Source organism: Oncorhynchus tshawytscha, linkage group LG05, assembly GCF_018296145.1.
Source record: "Oncorhynchus tshawytscha isolate Ot180627B linkage group LG05, Otsh_v2.0, whole genome shotgun sequence".
NCBI classification, from domain to species: domain Eukaryota; kingdom Metazoa; phylum Chordata; class Actinopteri; order Salmoniformes; family Salmonidae; genus Oncorhynchus; species Oncorhynchus tshawytscha.
In genome coordinates this window covers 74,280,028-74,305,558 of record NC_056433.1, presented here as the reverse complement: position 1 = coordinate 74,305,558, position 25,531 = coordinate 74,280,028, and the positions used below count along the sequence as shown (strand labels likewise).

General features: G+C 42.6%; 3 protein-coding genes across 15 annotated transcripts in view; 1 reads left to right on the top strand and 2 right to left on the bottom strand.

Annotated features, from left to right (window-relative positions):
• Positions 1–2,863, bottom strand: part of dnai3 (dynein axonemal intermediate chain 3) — a 28,389-nt gene extending 25,526 nt beyond the window's left edge. The window contains exons 1-3 of one of the 3 annotated variants that reach the window (XM_042322348.1): positions 2,731–2,863; positions 2,111–2,192; positions 1,901–1,945 (exon numbers count right to left, since the gene is read on the bottom strand). In XM_042322348.1, coding sequence (XP_042178282.1) covers positions 1,901–1,945; positions 2,111–2,159 — 94 coding nt within the window. In that variant the 5' untranslated portion in view covers positions 2,160–2,192; positions 2,731–2,863. The remainder of the gene's footprint in view (positions 1–1,900; positions 1,946–2,110; positions 2,193–2,730) is intronic. The other 2 variants (XM_042322347.1, XM_042322349.1) reach the window with 2 other exon arrangements.
• A 77-nt stretch (positions 2,864–2,940) lies between these two features.
• Positions 2,941–11,619, top strand: mcoln3b (mucolipin TRP cation channel 3b). 3 transcript variants are annotated; one of them, XM_024414850.2, is made up of 14 exons: positions 2,941–3,294; positions 4,041–4,261; positions 4,572–4,739; positions 5,606–5,759; positions 6,340–6,421; positions 6,660–6,756; positions 7,039–7,138; positions 7,248–7,360; positions 7,669–7,818; positions 7,897–7,998; positions 8,129–8,251; positions 8,416–8,622; positions 8,860–8,987; positions 11,252–11,619. In XM_024414850.2, the coding sequence occupies exons 2-14, from the start codon at positions 4,043–4,045 to the stop codon at positions 11,304–11,306; spliced, it is 1,698 nt and encodes a 565-aa protein (XP_024270618.1). In that variant the 5' UTR covers positions 2,941–3,294; positions 4,041–4,042; the 3' UTR covers positions 11,307–11,619. The 3 variants fall into 3 exon arrangements, with proteins under 3 accessions (XP_024270618.1, XP_024270616.1, XP_024270619.1); XM_024414848.2 differs by lacking the exon at positions 2,941–3,294 and adding an exon at positions 3,302–3,520; XM_024414851.2 differs by lacking the exon at positions 2,941–3,294 and adding an exon at positions 3,892–3,916.
• Positions 11,620–11,741: 122 nt separating this feature from the next.
• LOC112233937 (G-protein-signaling modulator 2) lies at positions 11,742–25,212 on the bottom strand. 9 transcript variants are annotated; one of them, XM_024401844.2, is made up of 15 exons: positions 24,745–25,212; positions 23,208–23,374; positions 18,284–18,505; positions 17,255–17,390; positions 16,696–16,835; positions 16,354–16,477; positions 15,986–16,101; positions 15,418–15,573; positions 14,640–14,748; positions 14,197–14,347; positions 13,832–13,908; positions 13,422–13,619; positions 13,037–13,199; positions 12,526–12,761; positions 11,742–12,336 (listed from the first exon to the last, which is right to left on the bottom strand). In XM_024401844.2, exons 2-15 carry the CDS (start codon positions 23,270–23,272, stop codon positions 12,160–12,162), a joined length of 2,070 nt encoding a protein of 689 aa, XP_024257612.1. In that variant the 5' UTR covers positions 23,273–23,374; positions 24,745–25,212; the 3' UTR covers positions 11,742–12,159. The 9 variants fall into 9 exon arrangements, with proteins under 9 accessions (XP_024257612.1, XP_024257615.1, XP_024257614.1 ...); XM_024401847.2 differs by having other exon boundaries at positions 24,833–25,212; XM_024401846.2 differs by having other exon boundaries at positions 24,769–25,211.
• Positions 25,213–25,531: the final 319 nt, after the last annotated feature.

Genomic DNA, 25,531 nt, shown 5'->3' with positions numbered 1-25,531 from the left:
GAAGCCTTTTGGTAAACAGGCTAGGAAGCTTCTCTTGTATACTTACTAAAATAAACTTATCTTGGACATAAACACAGGCTTACAGTGCATTGCATACTATAGTAAACAGGGCTTTGCATAATTATAGCTCTCATCTCACCTGTGGCCTGCATCAAAGCCTTTCCACAGGGTTGAGGCTGAGGAGACCCAGAGAATGCTGAAGTACAACTTAAGTAACCACTTCCCAACTAGGTGTGTCTTCCCTTTTGTATTCAGACCACCAGCGCCCATGCCAAATTATTGTAGTGGAAACTCACACCATTCATTTACAGTGGGTGATGTGTTAAACATGCCATGTGGTAATTATGGAAAATATGTTATGCTTGAGTGATGATGAGAGGTTAAATGTAACATCTGAAAAACAGGTGCTATCCCCTTTCAAGGTAAAATCCATATAAAGTGTTTGTGAATCATATTGTTACCACCAACACCACACATTTTGAATCCAGTACATGTATTGGAGTTTGTCTAAGACATCTCTTTAAATGACAGAAGATAGACCAAGCATATAGCTCCAACTATTCTTCAACACATTACATTCAATAGGGCTGTATCATACTGCATCAAGTGAGACAACCCTCCCAAGTGCATAATGCTATCATGTTCCCTTTACATGATAGCCGATGACCTAATCTAAAGTAAAAAGATACCCCTTTCCTTCTGCTGGTCTGGCCGGCATTTGATAAGACTTCAAATTGAGATGGAAGACCAAAAGCATGTTTGCAGGGGTGGCGCTGAAACACATGAAAGCAGCTCTCCCTCTGACAATGAAGGTATGAGATTGAGTTGTAGAGAAATATACCAACAGTTATGTGTATGTCCACAGGGTTTGCAACAGTACACCCACGCTCACATGAAAAGCATGCATAGGGTATACAGCCCCTCTTACACAGATGGAAGCAATCAAATACAGGCTTGTCATTCAATCAGGAGGGTAGTTTGCCGAAAGATGTTGTTTTCTGTCTTGTTTGTTGTGGAACAGGAACACATTTGTGTACTGTGTTTCTTTCTGCTACGATGGTAATGTGATGAGAGGCCAGATGTAGATGATGCAGGTGTTTATCAGACAGACCTGATTGTTCACAAGAGGGGAATTAGTGCCTTAGGACTACGTTGTAAGGCTATAGTCATATTCTACTATGGCAGAGTCTGCAGTAATTAAGAAAAATAGTTTTCACATGACCCTTTGTGTTAGGGACCAGGATTGGGTAGGTTTATTTCTAATGTAATCTGTTACAGTTACTAGTTACCTGTCCAAAATTTTACTCAGTAACGGAATCTGATTACTTAAAGTTACGTTTAGATTACTTACCCATTAGGAGGTGTTAGAAAACTAAACGGGTCCATCAAATACTTTTGGTGTCAACATAGTGGTTTCTGACTTGTGGTCAGACTTGCTCAGTTGGAACAAACTTAAACTTGCGGCATTTTTCAATGTTGAATTAAATGTCATTGAGAAAACAGTCAATGTATTTTAATGTAATCTGATTACAATATTTTTGCTGGTAACATAACTGATTACAGTTACAGTAAAAATAAAAACTGATAACATGTAATCGGTTACTCCCAAACCTTGTTAGGGACCCATCGCCGGCCTATTCAGAAAGCAGAGTTCAGGTTGCTAATGGTTTATGAAATTTCATGGGAATCAGTAGAGGAACAGTGTCAGCGGTCTACATTTCTGGAGCAGCCAAAAACCCAGGGAATTCACTGAACTCATGCTGGGGTAGTTTACACTTAATGTTCTATATCTAAGTTATAGCCATTGCAGTATCATAAGTTTGATATACAGCAAAAGAGCCAGGAATATTCAGGAACATGTTTGATTAAATAGTTATATAATGCATCAAATAAATCTTACCAGACCCTGCAACACTTCCTGCAGACGACTCATCAGCCTTTTTGTCTACATTGATTCAAAACAGCAGAAAATGTGAATTGTCATACTTGATGTACTTTTATTTTACTTTTCATGTACATTTGCATTAGTATCATTAAAATTAGGAAAATAAACATGACAGGTGAAGTATGATACAAAAAAAGTCAGATGTACTGAAGGGATCATACATACCTTTCCCCTTACTGGTAGTGGTTGTGCTCTTGGGTCTCTTTGTGGACATCTCTGCAGTTAAGCCTAATCACAGAGATATTTGCTGTGGGGCATTAAGATATTGAGAGTTACTGTGCTGTATCAAACAGCCGTATACACCTACTCTCTTTTGTCTATAAATTAGATGTGTCTAATCTAAAAATAAACATCTATGGAAATGGAGTGAGGCTTGTTCACTGTGATTTTTAGCCTAGTTTACAGAGCCGGATAGCCAAAACATATGCTGTGGCGACATCCGGTGGCAAATACTCGGTACTCTTCTATTTTTAGAGACAGTGGTTACACAGGGCGAAACTAAACTGTGTTCAGAAAAAAACATTGATGATAGAATAGGAACTATAAAGTGTGTAAACGAGTTGGTGGAATTAGCTAGCTGGTTGGGTCTCTGGCTGGCTAGTTAGCTAACGTCAGCTACAGCTAATTCTAGCTGGCTAACATTAGCTACAACATTATTCGAGATAGACAGCCCTGTATTCGTCTGACTGCTAAATGTTGCTGTTAATCGTGTTAGCTATGTAGCTAGCTACATGTTAATATACATGTTCAAATAACCACAAAGGCCTCCCTTATGTTTACCGTACATTAATTTCGGGGTTCCCTCATTCTCAGCGACCAAAATAAATCCCCAACTTTCGCTGTTCAGCTTCAAGAACAAGTTTCCTGCATCAGTTTGGTTGCTAGTAGTTACTTGAGCAAATTAGCTGATGGACAGGTTGAACAGCCAGTCGCGGCCACTTGAAATGAAGCCTCCCACTTGGCCGCGCATATTTTACCACACAACCCGCAAAAGACACCTGTTGCTCACTCGCGCTTTTAATTCTGGGACTCTTGATTATATTGACAATTGGGACATGACTCATTATGATTTTTTTTATGGACTATTATTGTCAGGACGGGACAGCTCAGGATTTGATTCTTCACATGGAAAATATTAATCATATTTATCCAGGCTACAGCAATACTTGAATATACAATTAAAATTGGATAATGTTGAGATAATTGTCTGATGAAATAAACTATCTACTGTATCCCATCTCAAGTGGACTGGGGACTCATTTTTGGATACATTTTGGATCGCAAATGTGACTGACCATTCATCAACTGACATCAATAACAGCCAATTAGCCAGCAACCAAAAGTAGATGGTAAGGAGCCTATCAGGACCATTTCTCAAATGATTGATCCCAGTCAAGTGTGCTCGGGACGGGTCCAGTTGGGCACGTTGGGTAGCATACTTTTTTAGCTTGTCCCCCACTATGCTGCATGCTTAGTGTGCTGTTTTTGTGTTGTTGAGCGAAATGGTGGAAAGTGATCATGTGTCAGAATGTGAGATGCGGTTTGTTGTTCAGCACTGCTCGGGTCAAAGCTCAGGTAAGAAAGCGAGCTAACCTGACCCATTCTCTCATTGTCTTCCGCTAACTTACTTTCAGAATGAATGATGACAAACGCAGGACGAATGTACAGAGAGTGAAACAATGTCATGATGATATGCTACCAGTAAACACAACGCACATACCGTGTTGAACAAACTGAATGCCTATTCGTAAAATGCCAATCTTGCCAGTGCCACAATTTCTGCGAGGTGTCCTTGTCCAATTTGCTAACCTGGGTGTGCAAACTAGTCCAACACAATTACAGTTGTCAGTGTCACCAAGAATGAGGAACAGACACACTGCACAGCATTTAAGTTAGGCTATTTATCAAGATAAAGTAAACCACTTGCCTGGTGAGCAGGTTCTTATCCCACAGCACGTTTGGAAAGGATTTGTGAGTTGTCTCGAGTCTGGCTATCAATTGTGTAAAAGTGAACACTGTTGAACACAAATAGAATCACTAGAATGGGAATAGATGATATTTCTGTGATTAAACACATTGTTTCTATTTCCTTTAGAGATGGAGCACTCAGGTGGTTTGTACAGCTCTGTGTACGAGCCAAATGGGCATGCTGCCTGGGCAGACGACCAGCAGCATCAGGACAAGGAGACAGCGGACAACCTCAGGAGGAAGATCAAGTACTTCTTCATGAACCCCTGTGAGAAATACAAAGCCCGCGGACGGAAACCATGGAAACTGATGCTCCAGATCATCAAGATCGCCATCATTACCATCCAGGTACTGATCAATGAGCGAACAGTCAACAGAGACGGGGTACTTTTTTGTTGTTTAGTTCTGAACTATTCCGTATCCAAACCTAGAAAGACCCAAAGAAATAAATAAATAAAGAGACACAGCCATTTCCTGATCACGCGAATAAGCAGTGTCATAGTTTTAAACCATCCCAACTATACCAGATGTAGGCCATATCCCAGTACTCATTGACAGTGGTCACCAACTTTTTCATACATAGTGATGGAAGCCACTATATATGGCATTTTGTTGGAATACATCCTCCGTGTGTCATTAATAACTTTTTTCTTCCCAGTTGGTGTCTTTTGGACTGAGCAATCAGATGGTGGTAACCTTCAAAGAGGAGAACCTCATGACATTCAAGCATCTCTTCCTCAAAGATTACGTGGATGGCCGTGGGGACTCTTATGCTGTGTACAGGCAGGATGAGGTGTATGAACACATCTCTTACATAGTCGATAAGGTAAGGACAGTCAACAGCTGCTATCACATTCTATCAAACATGTGATTGGAAATTAATGATATATAGGGAGATCTCCTCTGTATTGCCTTTGGTTTCTAATTGAGGACAGTAGGTCAAACCTGTGAGATGGTAACCTGTTTTTGTTGCCTGGAAATCAAAAGCTAGTTCTGACCATTCCCTCATCATCCTGTGAGACTCTGTGTATTCCCCCTAGTCCCACCACCGAGATAACGATATTTTGCATCCTGGTTTACTCCTTTGTTTTGTCACATTACTGTCAATCATTGGTTGAGTTTTATAGGTAAAGTAGCTTGTATAGTTCTGTCCTCTTAGAGGACTTTGTACGGTACCTAGCTCATTTCATTTTCGATGGCTTATTGCTGTGTAAAGGTAGTGTTTATGGAGCATGATTCCAATGAAATACCTACCCAATGTCTGTTTATTTTTATTTGTGTTTAGCCTCCAACTTCTGTTCTGTCATAGCTTGATAGTTCACCAACATTTTCAAGTTGTAGTAGTCATATGTACAGGATACACATGGTCTACACTGTCTAACAAAATGCTTACTTGAGGTTCCTTCTCCACAATGCAACAACAATAAGAAATAAAACAATTAGAATATGAACATAAAGTAAATGGCTCAGGAGAATAGAATAAACATTTTTAGCATAAGTATAATACAGGAAGGCACAATTTAGAGTCCAGTATTTACACATGTATCAAGGAAGGGGTGATTGGGGGGCAAGTGTTAAAATTGTGCAGTATTCATGTCATCCCTTGTCAATCAAACATCATTTGAGTAAATACAGTATGTGATTGCTTACTTTTAATGTTACAGTTGTCATTCTTTTATGTCCTAATTGTAGTATTCCCGTCTGCGAAATATCACCGTTGGTAACCATGCCTATGAGAAGAAGGGGGACACCTATTCCCCTCTGTCTCTGTGCCAAGAGTTCTACAGGAATGGAAGCATTTCACCAGCCAATGAGACCTTTGATATAGACGCACAGATTGAAACTGGTAGGCTAATGGTCGCTGTATGCTATATGTCATTTGCAGTTTAGCTTTCAGTGATGTGTAAGAGTTGCCTGACGACTCAAACTGAATTCTTCCACTGCTCTATTGTTCGCTACATACGTCAGTCTGAGACTGCCATCATTGAAGTTGTTTGTGGTGACATCAAAATGAGCGGTGTTGTACAAAGTAATCAGCAATTGGATCATCTCTAACCAATCAGAGTAACAAAGCCAATGACACATTTTAAAAACGCTGCTTTACACACGTGTGTTCTGGGACCAATCAGACGGTCTAGAATGGATTTCCATTCTTGAAATCGTTGGAGAGGCATTCCAATCCAGACTCAATGCGGAGAAGAAACTAATGGCCATGGGTGTACCGTTTGGCCAGAGCAAGGAGTTTGAGTAGCCAGGCAAGTCTAAGATGTTCGACATGCTTTAATCACTTTATCAGAATGGTCTGAACAGAATGTTATGATTTGGACTGAGGAGGTTTTGAATAGGAATCTTTTTAAATTCAGATTTTTTTTTTTCTTGCTGAAATGTTTTTAAAAGTCACCTTTTGGTTATTTACCCCACAACAGAATGCCTTGAGATTGTTCCAGTATTCCCCATGGGAAGCACAACCGAGGATGATCTGTTGAATTTCGTTGTGCATTTCAAAAGGTATCAGGCCGCGATATTAAACTTTGAATTTTTCAATGCATAAACATAAGTAATAGAACTGTATACTTTTAACAAAAACATTTTTTGTTGTTGCTTATAGTACATGGGTGTGGGGTGACAGCTCTTTAAACAAACACATTACATAATATTCATAACTGAGTCCCTCATGTTTTTGTCCTAAATGTAGGTTGTTGTACTTGTCAGTGATTACGATACTGTATTTATCTTTGACTTGCAGATTATTGAATGTGAAGATCAAGTTCACTCTGAAGGCCATAAACCTACAAACAGTTAGAAACAGAGAGCTGCCAAACTGCTATGACTTTGATGTCACGGTATGTCATCTGACTCCAGGCTGTTTCTGTACCTCACCTCACTTATTGGCTAGGCAGATTATAGACCTATTCCCAGTATGACGGAATGTTCTCTGCATTTAGAAGTTTGTTCCCATTTTTATCCATTCTAGTTCCACTGTTTTCTTCCATGTTGGTAGTTAATTGTTTGAAACTTGAGAAAAGTATTAGGTGTGACTGGAATGCTAGCTAGGACTTGGCCAGTTAAACATTAACTCTCATCCTTCTGTATTTAAAAGCCGTGTATCTTTCTCTGGTTAACAGATCACCTTCAACAACCAAGCCCACAGTGGCAGAATAAAGGTCGACCTGGACAATGACGTTGACATAAATGAATGTAGAGACTGGAAAGTAACCGGGGCCTGTATGTTCAGTGTATAATCATGAGCCTTTCCTTTTTCATTTTAGAGCTATCTGTATTTGAAATGGTGTGTTTTATAAATCAAAGTTCTAGTTTAGTTTTCTCTCCCCAGCTCCCAAGAACATCTATTACCCACTGCTGTTTGACTGTCTCATCATTGTAACCTGCATCACCTCTCTGGCCCTCTGCACACGCTCTGTGCTCAACGGGATACGGCTACAGTTTGTAAGTCTACTATTCTGCCCTACAAAGGCAAAGTGCAGTAACTACGAATTTGGTTAAAAAAAACTTTGATCTGTTGTTATGGCCAGGTATACTATCTGATTAATGTGGTATTTGGTTTCCTGACACAAGAACAAGCCAGTCGATCAGAATTTGTCATGAAGTACCAGAAATCGCTGTCTGTCTAATTACGTAGGCACTGCACTTTTGCAGGGCAGTATTGTTGACAGTGAATGGTGAGTGAGGTGAGTGGTTTTTGTGTGTTATGGCTTGTTTCTGTAAAGCTGTCTGTATCCGCCTCATTTTTCCAGGAGTACACAGACTTCTGCCTAGTCCGTCAGGGGAAGAAGGTTCCATGGTCCGATAGGCTGGAGTTTCTGAACGGCTGGTATATTCTCATCATCGCCAGTGATACACTCACCATCATCGGTTCCATTCTTAAAATAGAAATCCAGACAAAGGTGTGTGACATTTTATTTGCATTATCCTTCACACATTACACAAATATTATTAGTCTAATTTGTATGCTTTTCTCTTAGATTCTCACCAGTTATGACGTCTGCAGCATTTTTCTCGGAACAGGCACAATGCTTGTTTGGATCGGAGTCATACGCTACATGGGATACTTCAAGAAGTACAATGTAGGACACTCGTGTTGAATTCAACACTTGATGCTTCACACAAGACATATTATATGTTTTTTTAAGTGGAATACTGGGTGAGTTCCATAGGAATTCCGTTGATCTGTGGATTGTGATTGGTTATTCCTAGATTCTCATCCTGACCCTGAGAGCAGCTTTCCCAAATGTGGTTCGGTTCATCGGTTGTGCCGGAATCATTTACCTGGGGTACTGTTTCTGTGGCTGGATCGTGCTCGGGCCCTACCATGAAAAGGTAGGAGATCAAACGAGGATTGAACCCACAACCTGTTGGGAGTGTTATCACTCAACCACACAAGTGCCAGGGGTTTTTAACAGCAAAAGGAGGCTTTAACTGGATTTTTACATTTTTTTTAAAAATGTGTTTTTACCATAACTTTGTCTGTTTTGTTCTGTTAGTTCCGGACCCTGAACACAGTATCAGAGTGCCTGTTCTCGCTGATCAACGGAGATGACATGTATCCCACCTTCAAGTACATGAAGCAGAAGAGTTACCTGGTGTGGCTGTTCAGCAGAGTCTACCTCTACACCTTCGTCTCGCTCTTCATCTACATGATTCTCAGCCTCTTCATCACCCTTATCACTGATACCTATGACACCATCAAGGTTAAGATTGATTATAGGCAGTGTACAGCCGGCAGATATTGAATAGTTCTGGATAGTGATTTGCTAACCATATGTCTAAACTAAACCCTTACCTTAACAGATTTCCATGCCTAATATTTAGATCTGAAGGTTGAATATGCACTTCTGTTATTATAACACTTCACTTGCTTTTGGTTACAACACTATTCCTAGTAAAAACATTTCCTTACCAGAACAATCCTATCGTTTGTCTTGCAGCAACAGCAGCAGGAAGGGAGCCCAGTGTCGGAGCTGCATTGTTTCATGTCTGAGTGTAAAGATCTGCCCACCTCAGGACGCTACCGGGTAGAGGGGGAGTCTGGCTCCTTCACCTGCTGCTTCCCCAGGTGAGGACAAACTTAGTGGCATTTTGTATTTATTAGGGATCCTCATTAGTTGCTACCAAGGCAGCAGCTACTCGTCCTAGGGTCCAAGCACATTAAGGCATTTACATTACATATAAAACACTACATCAAATAACAACATTACACAACTACATATCTAATATACAGAATGTATAATACTACCATACAACAATATTACAATGTACGTGAGTAGAGTGCGTGTGCTAGCGCTTGTATGCGTGTCTGTACCTTTGTTTGTCTCTTCACAGTCCCTGCTGTTCCATAAGGTATATTTTATATATTTTTTTAATCTACTGATTGCATCAGTTACCTGATGTGGAATAGAGTTCCATGTAGTCATGGCTCTATGTAGTACTGTGTGCCTCCCATAGTCTGTTCTGGACTTAGGTGTGCTATTAGTTGAAACCGACAGCTCGGTGCATTCAGCTTGACAACACTTCTTACAAAAACAAGTAGTGATGAAGTCGATCTCGCCACTTTGAGCCATGAGAGATTGATATGCATATCATTGTTAGCTCCCCGTGTACTTTTAAGGGCCAGGCATGCTGCCCTGTTCTGAGCCAATTGTAAGTCCCTCTTTGTGGCACCTAACCACACGACTGACCAGTAACATAACTAGGGCCAGGCCTCCCGGGTGGCACAGTGGTTAAGGGCTGTGCCACCAGAGACTCTGGGTTCGCGCCCAGGCTCTGTCATAACCGGCCGCGACTGGGAGGTCCGTGGGGCGACGCAAAATTGGCCTAGCGTCGTCCGGGTTAGGGAGGGCTTGGCCGGTAGGGATATTGTCTCATCGCGCACCAGCGACTCCTGTGGCGGGCCAACCAATGTTGCCAGGTGCACAGTGTTTCCTCCGACACATTGGTGCGGCTGGCTTGCGGGTTGGATGCGCGCTGTGTTAAGAAGCAGTGCGGCTTGGTTGGGTTGTGTATCGGAGGACGCATGACCTTCAACCTTCGTCTCTCCCGAGCCCGTACGGGAGTTGTAGCGATGAGACAAGATAGTAGCTACTAAAAACAATTGGATACCACGAAATTGGGGTGAAAAAGGGCAAATAAATTAATAATTTAAACATAACTAGGGCCTGTAGAACCTGCTAGTGTTGCTAAGGCAGAACAGTGCTTTATTATGGACAGACTTCTCCCCATTTTAGCTGTTTTATTTTAACTAGGCAAGTCAGTTAAGAATACATTCTTATTTACAATGGCCTACCCCGGCCAACCACAGATAACGCTGGGCCAATTGTGTGCCACCCTATGGGACTCCCAATCACAGCTGGATGTGATTGACTGGATTCGAACCAGCGACTGTAGTGATGCTTCTTGCACTGAGATGCAGTGCCTTAGACCGCTGCACCACTCGGGAGTTGTATCAATATATTTTGACCATGACAGTTTACAATCCAGTGTTACTCCAAACAGTTTAGTCACCTCAACTTGCTCAATTCAAACAATTATTCATTACAAGATTTAGTTGAGGTTTAGGGTTTAATGAATGATTTGTCCCAAATACAATGCTTATTCCTTTCCACCCATTCTGAAACTAACTGCAGCTCTTTAAGTGTTGCTGACGTGTATATTGTTGAGTCATCCGCATACATAGGCACACTAGCTTTACTCAAAGCCAGTGGAATGTCATTAGTAAGATTGAAAAAAATAATGGGTCTAGACAGCTGCCCTGGGGAATTCCTTATTCTACCTGGATTATGTTGGAGAGGCTTCCATTACACCCTCTGTTTTCTGTTAGACAGGTAACTCTTTATTCACAATATAGCAAGGGGTGTAAAACGTATGGCTTTTTCAGCAGCAGACAATGGTCGACAATGTCAAAAGCCGCACTGAAATCTAACAAAACGGCCCCCACAATCATTTTAATGAATTTCTCTCAGCCAATCATTTGTGTAAGTGCTTTGCTTGTTGAATGTCCTTCCCTATACGTGTGCTGAAAGTCTGTTTTTTTACTGTATTGTATCTGGTCCAATTTTACTAAGGGTTGGTAACAGGCTATCAGAGGTTACCTCTAAAATATTATGTTCTGAGTCTTGAATTCTGGACCACAGCAGAACCAGGGTTGGGGGTCAATTACATTTAAATTCCAGAAGTAAACTCAATTTCCAAATCAGTTTACTTGAAATATAATTGACCTCACCCTTAAAGAAACCAATGCTTGAACACAGGTTGTTCTTTCAGTCCAAAGATTTACAAATGTAACTTTCAACTAACCTGTTATTGTTTTGTTTTCCCCCCCAGATGCAAGGACTCACGAGAAAGGCTGAGCTCTGAATCAATAGACTCTGAGCCATAGTGGACCTTTTATCGGTCTGAGGTTAGTAAGAAACCTTACACACAACCATGACCAGCACTTTACTGTACAGTTTAGCCCAGCAAAACATTGTCCTGTACTTCTAGACCTGTTCTAATCTTATTCACCAGTTAACTTGATGCAGTAGCAATTGAGCCTGGGGTTGAGGTTAGACCTGTTATGAATTGTCACTGTGTAAGATGCCTGTTGATGACCACAATGATATGTACTGATGAATGTTGATTATTTGAATGTACTGTAAATATCAAAACATGGGATGGCAACATTAATAAAATGAATAGCACAAAAGTTGCTATTCCCTAAATGTATATTTCCCAAGCCCAGTAGATTGCAACATTTTAGTTGGATTCCTAAAGGGCAGTTGGCATCTAATCACGAGCAAGGGTTGAATTGGAGTGGACACGGAAATGCAAATAATTCTGTTAAAATGAGGCTTTATTTCCTCAAGGTGGGCATACACCGGAAGTAGAAAACATTGCGGACCTGTACAATATATTTTACTAATTTCTTAACTCTTCCATCAACATAAGCTTACAAATGATACAAAATAAAAATGCAATTAAAACAAGTTTAACTATGAAAAATCTGTTAAATTGTCAGTTTATTGCACTGTCTGGGTCATTCACACACTGAGAAAGGCTGAAAGGAGCCCAGTCAACAAAACAAAAAAAAAGTTGCATCTCTGCCAGAATAATAGGTCTGTACATTAGGACTCCATGATTTAGTGTGGTGGGGTAGATCCATTTTCAGTTAGGGCTTTGGTAGAGGAATACATTTGTGTGCTGGTTTCTGGGCTGAGAGAAGTTGAGGAGAGGTAGAAGTAGACAAAAGCTGGTCAGTCCGAGATGGGCTGGTTAGGGTCGAAGCTTAGGGGTGGTGGTGGGACCCGCTGCTCGTCCATCCGGTTAGCCTGGGAGCGCAGGATAAGGCTAAAGAAGTCCTCAGCTGGGACAGTAGGACCTCTAGTGGAGGGAAGGGGTTCTTCACACCGCTGGTCATTCAGTCTTGAACCCTACACAAGCACATTGGGATAGACCGGATTGTGATCTCAAATCAGCAGTATCAGTAGTCTTTTTCATTAACTTTGGTACATAAGTTACCATTCATCTTTACAATAGGTGCTAATTCATTATGTACGCAAATACAGGCTTATACTAACTTCATTGTCAGAGAACCAACTAAAATAGGCTGTCTTGATTACCTGGCACTTGACTAGCATGTCAAAGAAGACGTCGTCATCCTGAGGCTGGTCAGCACTGGTCATCAGGCGACTGAGCATGGGGTGGAGCCTGATGGGCTGATCGGAGGTGCTGAGACGTAGACCGGGGAGGCTGCTGCCCACGCTGGCTCTCTGCTCGTCCAGTCGACTGCCCTGGGAGCTGTCCCGCAGATCCAGGAAATGCCCAGGCTCCGGGTTGGCCTCGCATGCGGAAGTAGCTACAAGAGGTGGAAGAGGAAAGGGAGGTGAGGATAGAATGAGTGGAAGGAAGGAGTAGTTTCAGTTTAGCCTGAAATCCACTTCTCCAAAGCAACCTTTTTCCCAAACCTGTTTTATTTATCATAACCACAAATCTAACAAGGAGTAAAATAACCAGTGCATGAGCTCCTATCCCCGAATAAGGAACAGGCATGGATAGGCATTGGATGACACTTAGGTCACCAAGTGCAACATTGGTGGGGGTGGCATGCAGAGGGGGGCCGAGGTAACTCACATTTCCTCATGGCTACGGGCGGGGTAGTACAGGGAGAGAAGGGATCGGAGAGACGGCTCTCGCCGTCCAATAAGGAGCACCTTTGGTCGTCCATTCTGCTTCCCTGGAAACGACTGAGGAGGTCGAAGAAGCCATCGTCACCCAGAGTGTCAGAACATCCGATCTACAGGAGAAAAGATCAACAAAACACCCAGAAAAGACTGTCACGACAAACATCAGAAAGACTATTACTAAGGCGAGCATGTAACAATAGACTGGATATACCACATTATGGATTTACTGTACTAAAACCACAGTAGGCTGTTGAAGAAATAGGAAGAATTTAAAATAGCCAAACCAATTATATTATTTCTATGTAAAGACATATCTCCAAGGTTAAAGCTACCTTGACTCCTGACTTATGCGTGTCCATCTCTCGGGCTGTGGGCTTGTTGCTGGTGTCCTGGAGGACCCCACCTCTAGTAGGAGAGCTGTGTTTCTTGTGTTTCTTCCCTCTGAACCGGTTGATGAAGAACAGTTTGGAGGAGGCCTTGGCCATGCTGGATTTAGGGTTAGAAGGCCTGAATACATCTTCATCCCAGTTCTGTGGTAATGGCAGACAGTACATGAAACAACACAGAGGGCAAGGGGTGATAGGTGGTGTCTTGGCAGTTTAGTTGAGATGTCACTGCTGCTATATAACCAATCAATAAAAACAACATTTACAATTGTAACATGACTGATGAGAGACATTTCTGCTCCTAAGCCTATGTGAGTGTTAATATGCATGTGTACTGTACATGTTTTTGTACACACTTCTACAGTTTTCTCAGGGCCCAGTCCTATATGTTCCAAGTCCTCCATACTGTTACTCCTTCCTTCTGACTTCACACCTGAAACAAACATCAGAGGTGGGTATTTCTCCAATATGGATCAACAGGCATTCGTGTCGCTTTGCCAGGCTTGCACCGACTGACTCCGAACTACAGATGTGTAAGGTTCAGAATAATGAGTATAAATGGAATAATGGTTATTTCAAATAATAATAAATGTCATCTACAGTAGGAATCAAACTCACGATCGATGTTGCAAGCACCATGCTCTACCATTTTTATTTAAACTAAACTCAATAAATATAGTTTATAATAATGTTTGAGGTAGGTAGGCCTGTAGGGACTTACCTGGTAAGGTATCCTGCTTCCTGTGGTTCTCAGTCAGAACAGAGCTGTTGTTGGTGTTGAGGCTTGAGCTTGGGTTCTGACCCAGACCCAGCACTAACCTCAGGTCTGCCATATTCATCCTGGCTGTTGCCTCACCATTTTTGTCTCCAGTCTGGACCAGATACAGGATGAGAAGAGGGAGAATTAGCTACATAAGAACATAACTTAAACATAGCAAGGGAATAATGTGCCCATATGGAGAGTTGAGGTTTTGTTGTCATTGCCCCTCTATTTTATCCATAGGGAATTCGCAGAGTTGTGACTTATTGGATAATAATGAGCAGGTTATTTCCATGTAGTTCCTCCGATGTGCAGCAGAAAGAGATGTGACTAGATAACATATACTGATAACATGCATTAGATTGGGAGGAGTACACAGTTGACCAGTAGCAGAAAATAGACACCTCTTTAGATATCTCCAGATGCTTCTCAGCAAAGTGAATGGCCTTCTGATGATTTCCCAAGGCTGTGTGGGCATTTCCTAAACTCCAGCACGCTCTGCCCTCCCCAACCCTGCACAAACAAAGAGAGGAGCCCCAATGAATTTAGAGAACATTTCACTACTGTGATCACATTGAGCATGTTCAACAAAGCATGTGTGTCCAGGGTAAAGATGATAAACTGTGTGTGTGTGTGTGTGTATGTACACTACATGACCAAAAGTGGCAGCGAGTTTTACCCCACTCCAGCCGACATTTAGCATTGTGCATGGTGATCTTAGGCTTGTGTGCGGCTGCTCGGCCATAGAAACCCCTTTCATGAAGCTCCAGACGAACAGTTCTTGTGCTGACGTTGCTTCCAGAGGTAGTTTGGAACTCGGTAGTGAGTGTTGCAACCGAGAACAGACGATTTTTACGCTCTTCAGCACTCAGCAGGCTCGTTCTGTGGACTACCACTTCACGGCTGAGCTGTTGTTGCTCCCAGATGTTTCCACTTCACAATAACAGCACTTACAGTTGACCGGGGTAGCTCTAGCTGACTTGTTAGAAAGGTGGCACCCTATGACGGTGCCATGTTGAAAGTCAACGAGCTCTTCAGTAAGGCCATTCTACTGCCAATGTCTATGGAGATTGCATGGCTATATGCTCAATTTAAATACACCTGTCAGCAATGGGTGTGGCTGAAATAGCCGAATCCCCTCATTTGAAGGGGTGTCCACATACATTTGTATATATAGTGTACCTGTCCTTGAGCTCCTGTGCGATGATAAGGTGTTTGAGGTGGTAGTCGATGGCTCTCTGGTAGTCCTGCTGCAGTGTGTAGGTGTTCCCCAGGCTATAACAGGCCTGAGCCTCCACAGCCTTATCCTTCAGCACCATGGCCAGCTGCAGAGTCTTCCTGGGTAGAGGGGGAGGGCAGAGGCACAAACAGGTCAAGGGTCAGAGGGTGAGTAAGAAGCGGTCACCACCAAACACTAGTCTTGCTTGTTCCTAATTTATAGGCAGCTGTGGGCAGAGACTGCCAAAAACACAATATTTCCTTATCATTTTCACCTCACTAAAACTCCTTCTCATTGCTTGCCCTCGCTCATGTTTATTTATTCAGTTTATCAAGTTAATTTGGACAGGGACAATGTACAACAAAAACAAACATCTCAGAAGTAAGAAGTGATGCGTTCCACCAAAGTTGCACCAGAGTTAGCGAACATCTGTCAAACAAGTGTGGACCAACTAGAGACAGGCGTGTCTGAAAAATCACTGGGCCGCTGATGGTTGGTCTAAGGAAGTGAGTTTAGTAATCTACTACTCACTTGTAATGTTCAGCCGCCACTTCAAACTGGTCTAGGAAGATGTATGCGTTGCCTAGGTTATAGTAGGCCCTCCTCTCAGCCGCCCTGTCCCCAAACTCCTTAGCAATGAGGAGACGCTACAAGAATAAGTTAAAGAAGCAGATTGGTCATTGGTTACAGGTTCTCAATCCCTCTACATAATAACGGAGAGATCATGCAATACAACATTATCTACACAGGGATGTCCATCCCTTCGTCACAAATGGCCCCCTATTGCCTATATAGTGTAAATAGGGCGCCATTTGGGACGCATACTGTTATAATCTATCATCTTGACTGTTTATGGATGCAAGTCAGGTTCTATGATGCCACTAAGTTAGGGTATGTACCTGTCCATGGGCCACCACAGCTCGCTGGAAGTTTCCGAGCAAATAGTGTGTGTTACCTAGGTTACCATAGGTCCGCCCCTGTGCTGCCCGATCCCCCAAGTCCTTCACAATGGAAAGGTTGAATCTATGGTAAACAGAAACACACAAAAAATATATAAAAAGGTAACATTTACAAAAGTCTATTTATTCAGACTGTCATTTAATGTAAAATGTCTGACTTATTTTCAGCAGACGCCATCATAGATACAATTAAAAACGTAACACACTAACAAAAGTCACATTTATTTATTGACACATTTTAAATGGGCAGATTCCATTTTAGAAACCAACTGACTAACTCACTCGTAATACTCTGTGGCTTTGTTCAGAGCGACCTTGGCCTCCTCAGGGATTTCTCCTGGCTCTGCTCCAGTCCAGCAGATGCTTTTCCCCTTGGCATGGTAAACGTTGCCAAAATTATACAGCGCTCGGGCCTGCCCAACCTACATGCACACACAGGCACCACCAGACAGGAACAGACCAATTTAACCAACGTTATAATTATACACTTAAAATACATTACCCAGCACACAAACACAGGGGTCGGGCGTCAAACTATTCTAGACATCAGCACATAACTATTCCTCAGTTATTCTAGTTCCCCAACTATTCAGCTGTGAGAGACCAAGCTGCCTGTTATGGCCACCACCAGTGGTCACCAGCCCTAGTCCTGGAGAGTCCTGGGTATTCACGCTTTCGTTCCAGTCTCGCACTAAATCCCAGTTAACCATGTTTTGGTTGAATGTTTGAATCAGATGTCTTAGTGTTGGGCTGGATCCACGATCAGCACACCTTTCAGCTTTCCAGGACCAGGGTTGATGACTACTACTCATTACAATCACAGTATATTACTTGAACTCACCTTATCATACATCCCTCTGGTAATGTCATAGTGTCTTTGGCAACAGACCACTGCTTCATCAAACCTTCCCAAAACCTTCAAAGTGTTCCCAAGGTTACCACTGGCTTTTGCTTCTCCAAGTTCATCTCCAATGGTTCTGGAGAGAAATCACATCCCCACACAGAATCTTAGACATGTCAACGATTTACAGTGCCATGCCACTTCCCCAGCACTCATTTCTTCAGACATTTACCTTTAAGAGCTTAACAAACCTCGGCTTGGACCAGTTTTCAAGAGCAGCATAGCTCCTCTACTTGCCTAGTCTTATGACGTCTTCACTTGAATAAAGGCAGTGGCTAAGGGCAGACCTTAGGTTCTAAGGGTCATGGCGGTGCTGTGTACCTGATCATAGTGAGGTCATGGCAGTGCTATGTACCTGGTCAGTGTGAGGTCCTGCTAAGTGTGTGTACCTGGTGAGGTTGAGGTCGTGGCGGTGCTTGGTACCTGGTGGAGTTGAGGTCGTGGGGGTGCTGTGTACCTGGTGAGGTTGAGGAGGTGCTGTGTCTGTGGTGAGGTTGAGGTCGTGGAGATGCTGTGTACCTGGTGAGGTTGAGGTCGTGGAGATGCTGTGTACCTGGTGAGGTTGAGGTCGTGGAGATGCTGTGTACCTGGTGAGGTTGAGGTCGTGGAGATGCTGTGTACCTGGTGAGGTTGAGGTCGTGGAGATGCTGTGTACCTGGTGAGGTTGAGGTCGTGGAGATGCTGTGTACCTGGTGAGGTCGAGACGGTGCTGTGTACCTGGTGAGGTCGTGGCGGTGCTGTGTACCTGGTGAGGTCGTGGCGGTGCTGTGTACCTGGTGAGGTCGTGGCGGTGCTGTGTACCTGGTGAGGTCGTGGCGGTGCTGTGTACCTGGTGAGGTCGTGGCGGTGCTGTGTACCTGGTGAGGTCGTGGCGGTGCTGTGTACCTGGTGAGGTCGTGGCGGTGCTGTGTACCTGGTGAGGTCGTGGCGGTGCTGTGTACCTGGTGAGGTCAAGGCGGTGCTGTGTACCTGGTGAGGTTGAGGTCGTGGCGGTGGTATTCTAGAGCCTTGCTGTACTCCTGCAGGTGGAAGTAGGCGTTGCCCAGCTGGCTGTAGATGGCGCTGAGGATCTGGAGGTCCTCTGTGCCAACCTGGATTGCCGACTCAAAGAAGGATACCCCGGCACGGTAATTCCCCACCTTACACTGCCTCTCTCCCTCCAGGGCCAACTCCAGACAAGACGTCTCCATCCTAGAACGAGAAGAAGAACACTTTATAGCCCATAGTCTCTATGTGTGTGTGCGTGATAAAACTATCTAGGAACATAAACTAATATCAGAGGAAATTCAGGATAAAACAACATTAAAAGCCAACAACAACAACCACCACTTGACAACAAATATACACATACGATAAGATAGAAAAAAGCAAAAAGGATGAGTTACGGTCAGAGTACTGCCCCATTCAGGTCTGTTTGCACACATGACAACTGCTATCATTGTCAAGCCAAACATGGCATGACAAGAGTTGGCATGATAGCACAAACAGACTGGCACTCAAGCTGGCACAATTACCGTGTATGGATGAAGACCATCATGAAAATAAAATAACCGCCTTAGCCGTAAATAAAACAACAGCTGACTGAAGATGGGACCGCCGGGAATTTATGCGATTGAGTCAGTTTCGGCCATAACATGGACTCTTAAACATGTTATGAACATTTGATCAGAGTTTCTAAACCCCGAGGTCCAACATCGTGATACATTCGGGGACTCCTGCGAAGCAGACTCGACCAGGGTTTGGGAAGTCAATGAGAAGTTAAAAATGATTCCCTAGTTGTTCATTTTCTCGATTTCTAAAGGCACGACCTACATTCCAGCCCATGTCTTAAGTAGCTAAACATGTTATTACTCCAACTTTATGAAACTGACACGTTTTTCTTTTAGCCAAAGACAACTTTACCGAAGGAGTGACTTTCGTTTGATTGCATGCACATGCGCAGTTCGTCGTGACACAACCGTTAGACCCAATGACGTGTTTCTGCGCGCAAGTTTAGCTAGCCAACGTCGCCATGACATCGCCTAAAGCTGTGATCGGGTACTTGGAGAAGCAGTTTCTAAAATTCTTCATACTAAATCATCTTTGTTTTGTTGCGCCTTGCAAAAACAAGCAACTGGGTCTTCGGTTGCCAAGGCAACGCACCCACAATGCAGCAGCACACATAAATATAATCAATAGAAATGGCTTGGAACCTCTAACCCTGGCAATTTGACTGGTAAACCCATAGGTACACTCGCAATGGCTTTCTGGTATTGTGATGCAATAATTTCCATGTTAATGTAGAATGTTCATTCAAATTATGTTACTGATGTGGCTCATGCAATGGAATATATTGTTTGTAATGTCAGTTGAGTTGAATCAACAAATCTTAGCACATATTTTACACATTTTACAGCAGTCCACCCAACATCATGCCATCATTGACATGACTGGGGATGCCTGTTCTATATATTCCATTTCTATGGCAGCACATGCAGTTCGTAGCAGATGAGAGGAGAAAATGTGTAGTCACATTTTTTTTGTATAATAATAATAATAATAATAATATTTAATTTTTTGGCTATTCAAATAGTTATGGTGAAGTGGTCATTTGGCTGTCCAATTACTGTCATCCAAAATTCCATGACCATCAACATCCCTACACCAGACCAATGACATGGACTGTAGAAATACCTTGTCATGTTGGTATACAGAACCAAACTTCTCTCCACCAATGCAGTTCGGCTCCACAGCACACCCATGTGTGTTTGTGGTTAGGATCTGCATCTATACTGTAGAACTCCACAGTCCACACCCTGCCACCACTGGCTTCTAAAACAGCTGTGGTTGGTTACTCCTCCAGGAGGTTCTGTTGCTTTCTTAAAAGGAAAGGCTTCAGGCTTCCTTTCATGCCACTACAGATAGACAGAAAAACAATAACAAGTGATTCCATATGCTCTCTCCAGGATAGCAATGTCGTTCACCAGACTCTTGGGCTATTAGCCTGGGGACGAGATTATCTACCAGGAGAATATAGTGCTGAGGTGGTGGAAACTATGGGATTATTATGACATCACATCATTATAACCTACATCATGGCTTAGTCCAAGCATGACTCCCACCTCCATATGGCACAGCATATTACATACAGTATGCTGTATGCATGGGGTCTGGAGTGGTAAGAACATTGTCAACTCAATCCAATACCTGAAATACAATAACCACCTGCTCTATTCCTACCAATCAAACACTTCCCAGCATCTGATTCAAACTTCAGTGAACATTAGCTGACTGAAATATAGCACTTCATGAACAGCAACAAACCAATGTCCATCTCAAGACAAATCGTTACAGTGTTTAGAGTTATTATAGAATATAATGCCTAAGTTTTGGGCCAGTCAAGAGCAGTCTTCAATATACCTCAGTGCTGTACCTGTAAACAACATACAGTACTGTACCTGTTGCCTCTTTTCATCCTCACCCACTCTCGAACCCTTGACAGGATGGACATCTCAAGCTTCTCGATCACTCTGTCACTGGCTATGATCGAGACCTGCTCCTTCAGGGTGAGACAACTCAGTCGCTGTCGTTTCACGTGCTGACACATACCGAGGACGGTGACCTGTTAGCCAGCCCAGACAAAAAACCTCCTCTCCCTAGTAAGACTCTCCGCCAACGACACAGTCTCTAAAACAGTCTCTCTGACCTGCCGTAACAGCACAACTTTGGGCTACAACTGCCTTCTGTCCAGAGATTCCTGACCCCTCCCAGTTGGATGTCCAGACTGTCAAATCTTTTGTTGACAGTTCAGTCAGGGCTTCAGTCTCTGGGTAACGTTAGGTTTTCATGTACAAGAATGGGTTCAGGAGTTGTAGTGACTACAGTAAGCTGGGCTAAGCCGACGGCTGCATTTCTGGTTCAGCCTCCCTCCTCTGGGCCACAGGCTGGTGTGTGTCACATCTCATTAGCCAGCATGTTCAGAGGTAATTACAGGGGCTACTAAGTGGCTCCGGGGACGACTAATGCACTCTGTCAAACTCACTCCTTTTTACTGGTGTCACAATAAAGCAGTTAGCCATAATACTGGACACTTATTGAAAGATGTTATTGTCTTGAAACAGATCTTAATAAAAAGAGACGAGATGCAGTGAACCCGTACATGAGAGTCAGTGAGGTCGGACTCTTTAGCCGCGTTCACATTGGCACTTTGAAGTGACTCAAATCCTATTTATTTGCGTATCCAATTCAAATCTGTTATTTTTCCTGCATTCTGCCAGTTTGAAAAGAACATGTGGTAGCTAATTAGCTTGTTAATTGTTTACAAATGAGTGAATGTGCTAGAAAGCAAAACAGCTAGCTAGGACTCATTTTGAAAGTTGGATTATCTTATTCTTTAAGGCTTTAAAATTATTCTTACCCTATGATTGTGAACATGAAAGCAACTGAGAAATGTCCATAGCAGGCATTGTCACCTTAGCTTGCTACATAACTTCTGAATGATAGGAAGCACAAGCACCACCAATCAGTCTACACCACTGCGCACACACCCATCGTTACTATGACAACTAGCGTAGACTTGTCAGCAAACGACTGCTGTCTGAACACACATAAATCCTATTTGGTCATTTGTAACTTGCTGTTTGGACAGTCATTAGTCCAAAAAAGATTTGAAAAACAAAACTGATTTGAGTATTAAGGCCTGCAGTGTGAACAAGGCTTAAGTCACAGATATCATGAAGTCAGATACTACAGCAGCATATTGAACAGGGTAAAAACTCCATTCCCCACAATGAAGTTGTAGCCCTCTCCTTATCCTTCAATCAGGTAAATAAAGCCAATCTGTAGAAATCCACGTGTGTGTATTTAGTGCATTAACTCATTAATGACTGTCCTGGCCCAAGGTGCCCTTGGCTTGGGTGTATGCTATGGTCAATCACTATGTCCACAAATTAGCTTTCACAAGGACAGATTGGCATCAAAGCTCCACAACCCCAACTGACCAGGCACTGGTTAGGTCAAGCCTCTGAGTTAGGCTATATTGAATTAAGGTTTCAGTCAAGGACATGAGATTATTTGTCTGTTGACCTGGATCTTTACTCCCATGAAATGAGGCGGGCTATTTTTACAAGCAAAAGAGACGTTGCTATGCAATCTATATGATATGGGAGTTTAAACATAGGATTGAATCCAATCCAGGGAATTCTATGGCTTTCTACCAAAAACCTCAAAGGCTGTTTGTCAACACATGTCAACGTATTCGACTGTCAGGGTAAGTGATGTTCTCAGACTAGGCCTATGTTCCAGGAAAACCGGTCTGTGAAATGACAATTGTATACATTTTGAAATATTCTTCAGTTCAGAAACACGCTCCAAAATGGAGAGTTCCCACCAATGTGTGGTTGGGTTCACACAGTGTGCGCTGTGGAGGACAGAAGCAAACTGTATAGACATTTGAAAGCAAGTCAAACGCTTGAGGATTCTCATTAATGTTTCATTCTGCTATTAAATATTGACAGGAATGAGACACTGCTTACAACCCAGGCCTCTTTTGCCTACTCCAACAGGCCTCTCAGCTCCATATCACTGGCCTCCCACTGGGGGGTAGGTTTACTGAGACTGAGAACACCCTTGTCATTGTCACCACAGGGAACACAGACTGAACACTGAATTAACCAAAATACACTGAACAAATAAACACAATACATTTTTGATAATACGCCAGATATGATTTTTAGTATACTCCTTTCCTACTGCCCTGGGAAAATGTTTTTTTCTTGAATTAGACTATGGTATAATTTGTTATATTCCTGCTTGCAGATCCCTTTAATTGATAAGCACTCAGCAGCAAGTCTTCAACATTCCAAAAAGGGCAGCATAGTTACATGCCCAAAACGAGAGGAGAGAACACACATACCTGTGGCGGACATGAAGAGCTTGCTGCTTGTCCTGCGCACTTAGCAGAGAAACACTGGTGTCCATTTGGGTGCATAGCAAGCAGAGAAGTCCTTATGTGATCCACATTAAAACCAGGTGGGGAAAAAGAGAGCTGTAGAGCATGGTGGGGGGATCCCAACCAACCATCTGGGAGAAATAAAATTCAGTTGCTTAAATAAATTTAATCCAGATGTAAACAAATGCAAAAGGAAGTCATGAAGCCATTGCTGTGTGAGTGCCAGAGGGCAAGAGACACAGTGATACAAATACCCCACACAAACACTCTACAAGGGAACAAAGACCTCGCACAGGTAAAGTAAGCTCCCCCTCTCTCATTTCACTTGTTCCACTCTCCATCTCTCAATCACCCTCGATCTACCCATCTCTGTTCCATTAGAGGGAAACTGGAGATGCTGTGTGAGGGCAAGGCCTTATTCTCCATGTGCAGCACCATAGCAACACTGACTCACTGACACAGGTACAGTAGCCAGAAGCTGCATCAGCTGGACATATCAATGGTGAAGGTCATTTCCATGTAAAAGGATGTGAGTGTGAAGTTCATAGGAGCATATGAAATGGTGTCAAATGAAAGATAAGAGTCTATATTTTGGGGAAATTAAGGCAAAGATATGTTTTCAACCATTTTCTATCCTAAAAATTTGGAAAAAGCAAAGGCTTTGATTTCTGGTCACACAGTTAGAAAAGATGTCTTAAAAAACATCTACTAGAAGTCTTAAACAATGACATGCTGGTGGGTGGTAACATTAAAATAAAACCCAGCCCTGAAACGAAATGTTGGCTGAAAATAATTTATAATAGGAAAAGACACCACATTCACACGGATTTGCAAAAGTGGGCAGTTCGGATTTGTCACTTCAAGCCCAAAATTATTCCGAAATTGACAACCTTGATAAAGATGAGCAATTCAACGTATATTCCACATCGGTTCAATGCAATATCCAGTGTGTGCCCAGTGGGCAATGACTGTATAAAATAAATCATTCTATATTGTATGCTCAAAAAACTTTGGAAATTATATTATTTTATACTAATATTTGCTCAGAGAAAGAGTGTTTTAAAAGTATTTTTTTTCTCTCAAAAAGTTAGTGGTCAAAAATATTAACACCCCTAAAAAAGTGTATAAATAAAGTAGTCAAAAGTTTAGTATTTGGTTCCATATTCCTTGCACAAAATGACTATATTAAGTTTGTGACTCTACGTTATGTTTCAGATTATTTTGTGCCCAATAGAAATGAATGGTAAATAATGTATTGCCATTTTGTAGTCGCTTGTATGATAAGAATATAATGTTTCTAAACATCTCTACATTAAATGTGGGTGCTACTATGAATACAGATAATCCTGAATTAATCGTGAATAATGATGATTGAGAAAGTTACAGAGGGTCAAAGATCACACCCTCAAGACATGCTAATGTCTCACCATTACCAATAACATGGGAGGTTAACATGCCTTGGGGGTATGATCCTTGACCCTCTGTAAAGCATGTTACACACAGAGAATGTCACTGCCGTAGGTACTTATCACAGTGGGAGGCTGTTCTTTCTCTTGCTAGAACAAAAGCGGTACTTGCTGCGTGCTGACCCTGGTAGTGATGATTCTTCTTGTAGAATTGCGATGCTTGTCACTGGCCAACAACTTGACTATGAGCCAATCAGAATGCACAAACCCCTATCTGGGGGAGCAAACAAAAAAAGTGGAAACAAATAGGGCATTTTCTCTGTACATCCATGGATGAGCCAGTCACACTTCATATGCAATGTAGGCTATGGGATTGGTTTAGCTAGCTAAGTGTACAAACGCAATGCACACAACACTAAACACTTCCTCCAAGCTAGTGAACCACTGTAGCTAGTATTGGACATTTTAATTAAATCACAATGGATTAGCTAGTTTCCATGAAACAGCTGCCAAGTCAGTGCAGTGTCCTTCGCTTGTATGTTTTGCTAGCTAGCGAATATACTAAACTTGAAACATAAGACGTCTATGATTGGTAGAGATTTGATCCGGTCAACCAAATTTGTCCGTTTGGGGAGGAGCTCATTAGAATAATAGCAAAGGGAAAAATCTGTCGTTCTACCCCTAAACAAGGCAGTTAACTGTTCCCTGGGCGCCGAAGACGTGGATGTCGATTAAGGCAGCCCCACGCACCTCTCTTAATCAGAGGGGTTGGGTTAAATGCGGAAGACACAAATGATAGTCCCACTAAACGCAAACCAGATGGGATTGTGTTTCGCTGCAGAATGCTGTGGTAGCCATGCTGGTTAAGTGTTTCTTGAATTC

Coding starts and splice junctions, on each gene's coding strand:
- LOC112233937 (XM_024401841.2), bottom strand. CDS start 20,900: ATGTGTCAGCACGTGAAACGACAGCGACTGAGTTGTCTCACCCTGAAG. Junction 16,102..16,353: donor CTGTGGTGGCCCATGGACAG/GTACATACCCTA, acceptor TTATTCTTGTAG/CGTCTCCTCATTGCTAAGGA. Junction 15,574..15,985: donor GTGGCGGCTGAACATTACAA/GTGAGTAGTAGA, acceptor CCCTCTACCCAG/GAAGACTCTGCAGCTGGCCA.
- mcoln3b (XM_024414848.2), top strand. CDS start 3,448: ATGGTGGAAAGTGATCATGTGTCAGAATGTGAGATGCGGTTTGTTGTT. Junction 5,760..6,339: donor AGACGCACAGATTGAAACTG/GTAGGCTAATGG, acceptor ACCCCACAACAG/AATGCCTTGAGATTGTTCCA. Junction 7,999..8,128: donor GATACTTCAAGAAGTACAAT/GTAGGACACTCG, acceptor GGTTATTCCTAG/ATTCTCATCCTGACCCTGAG.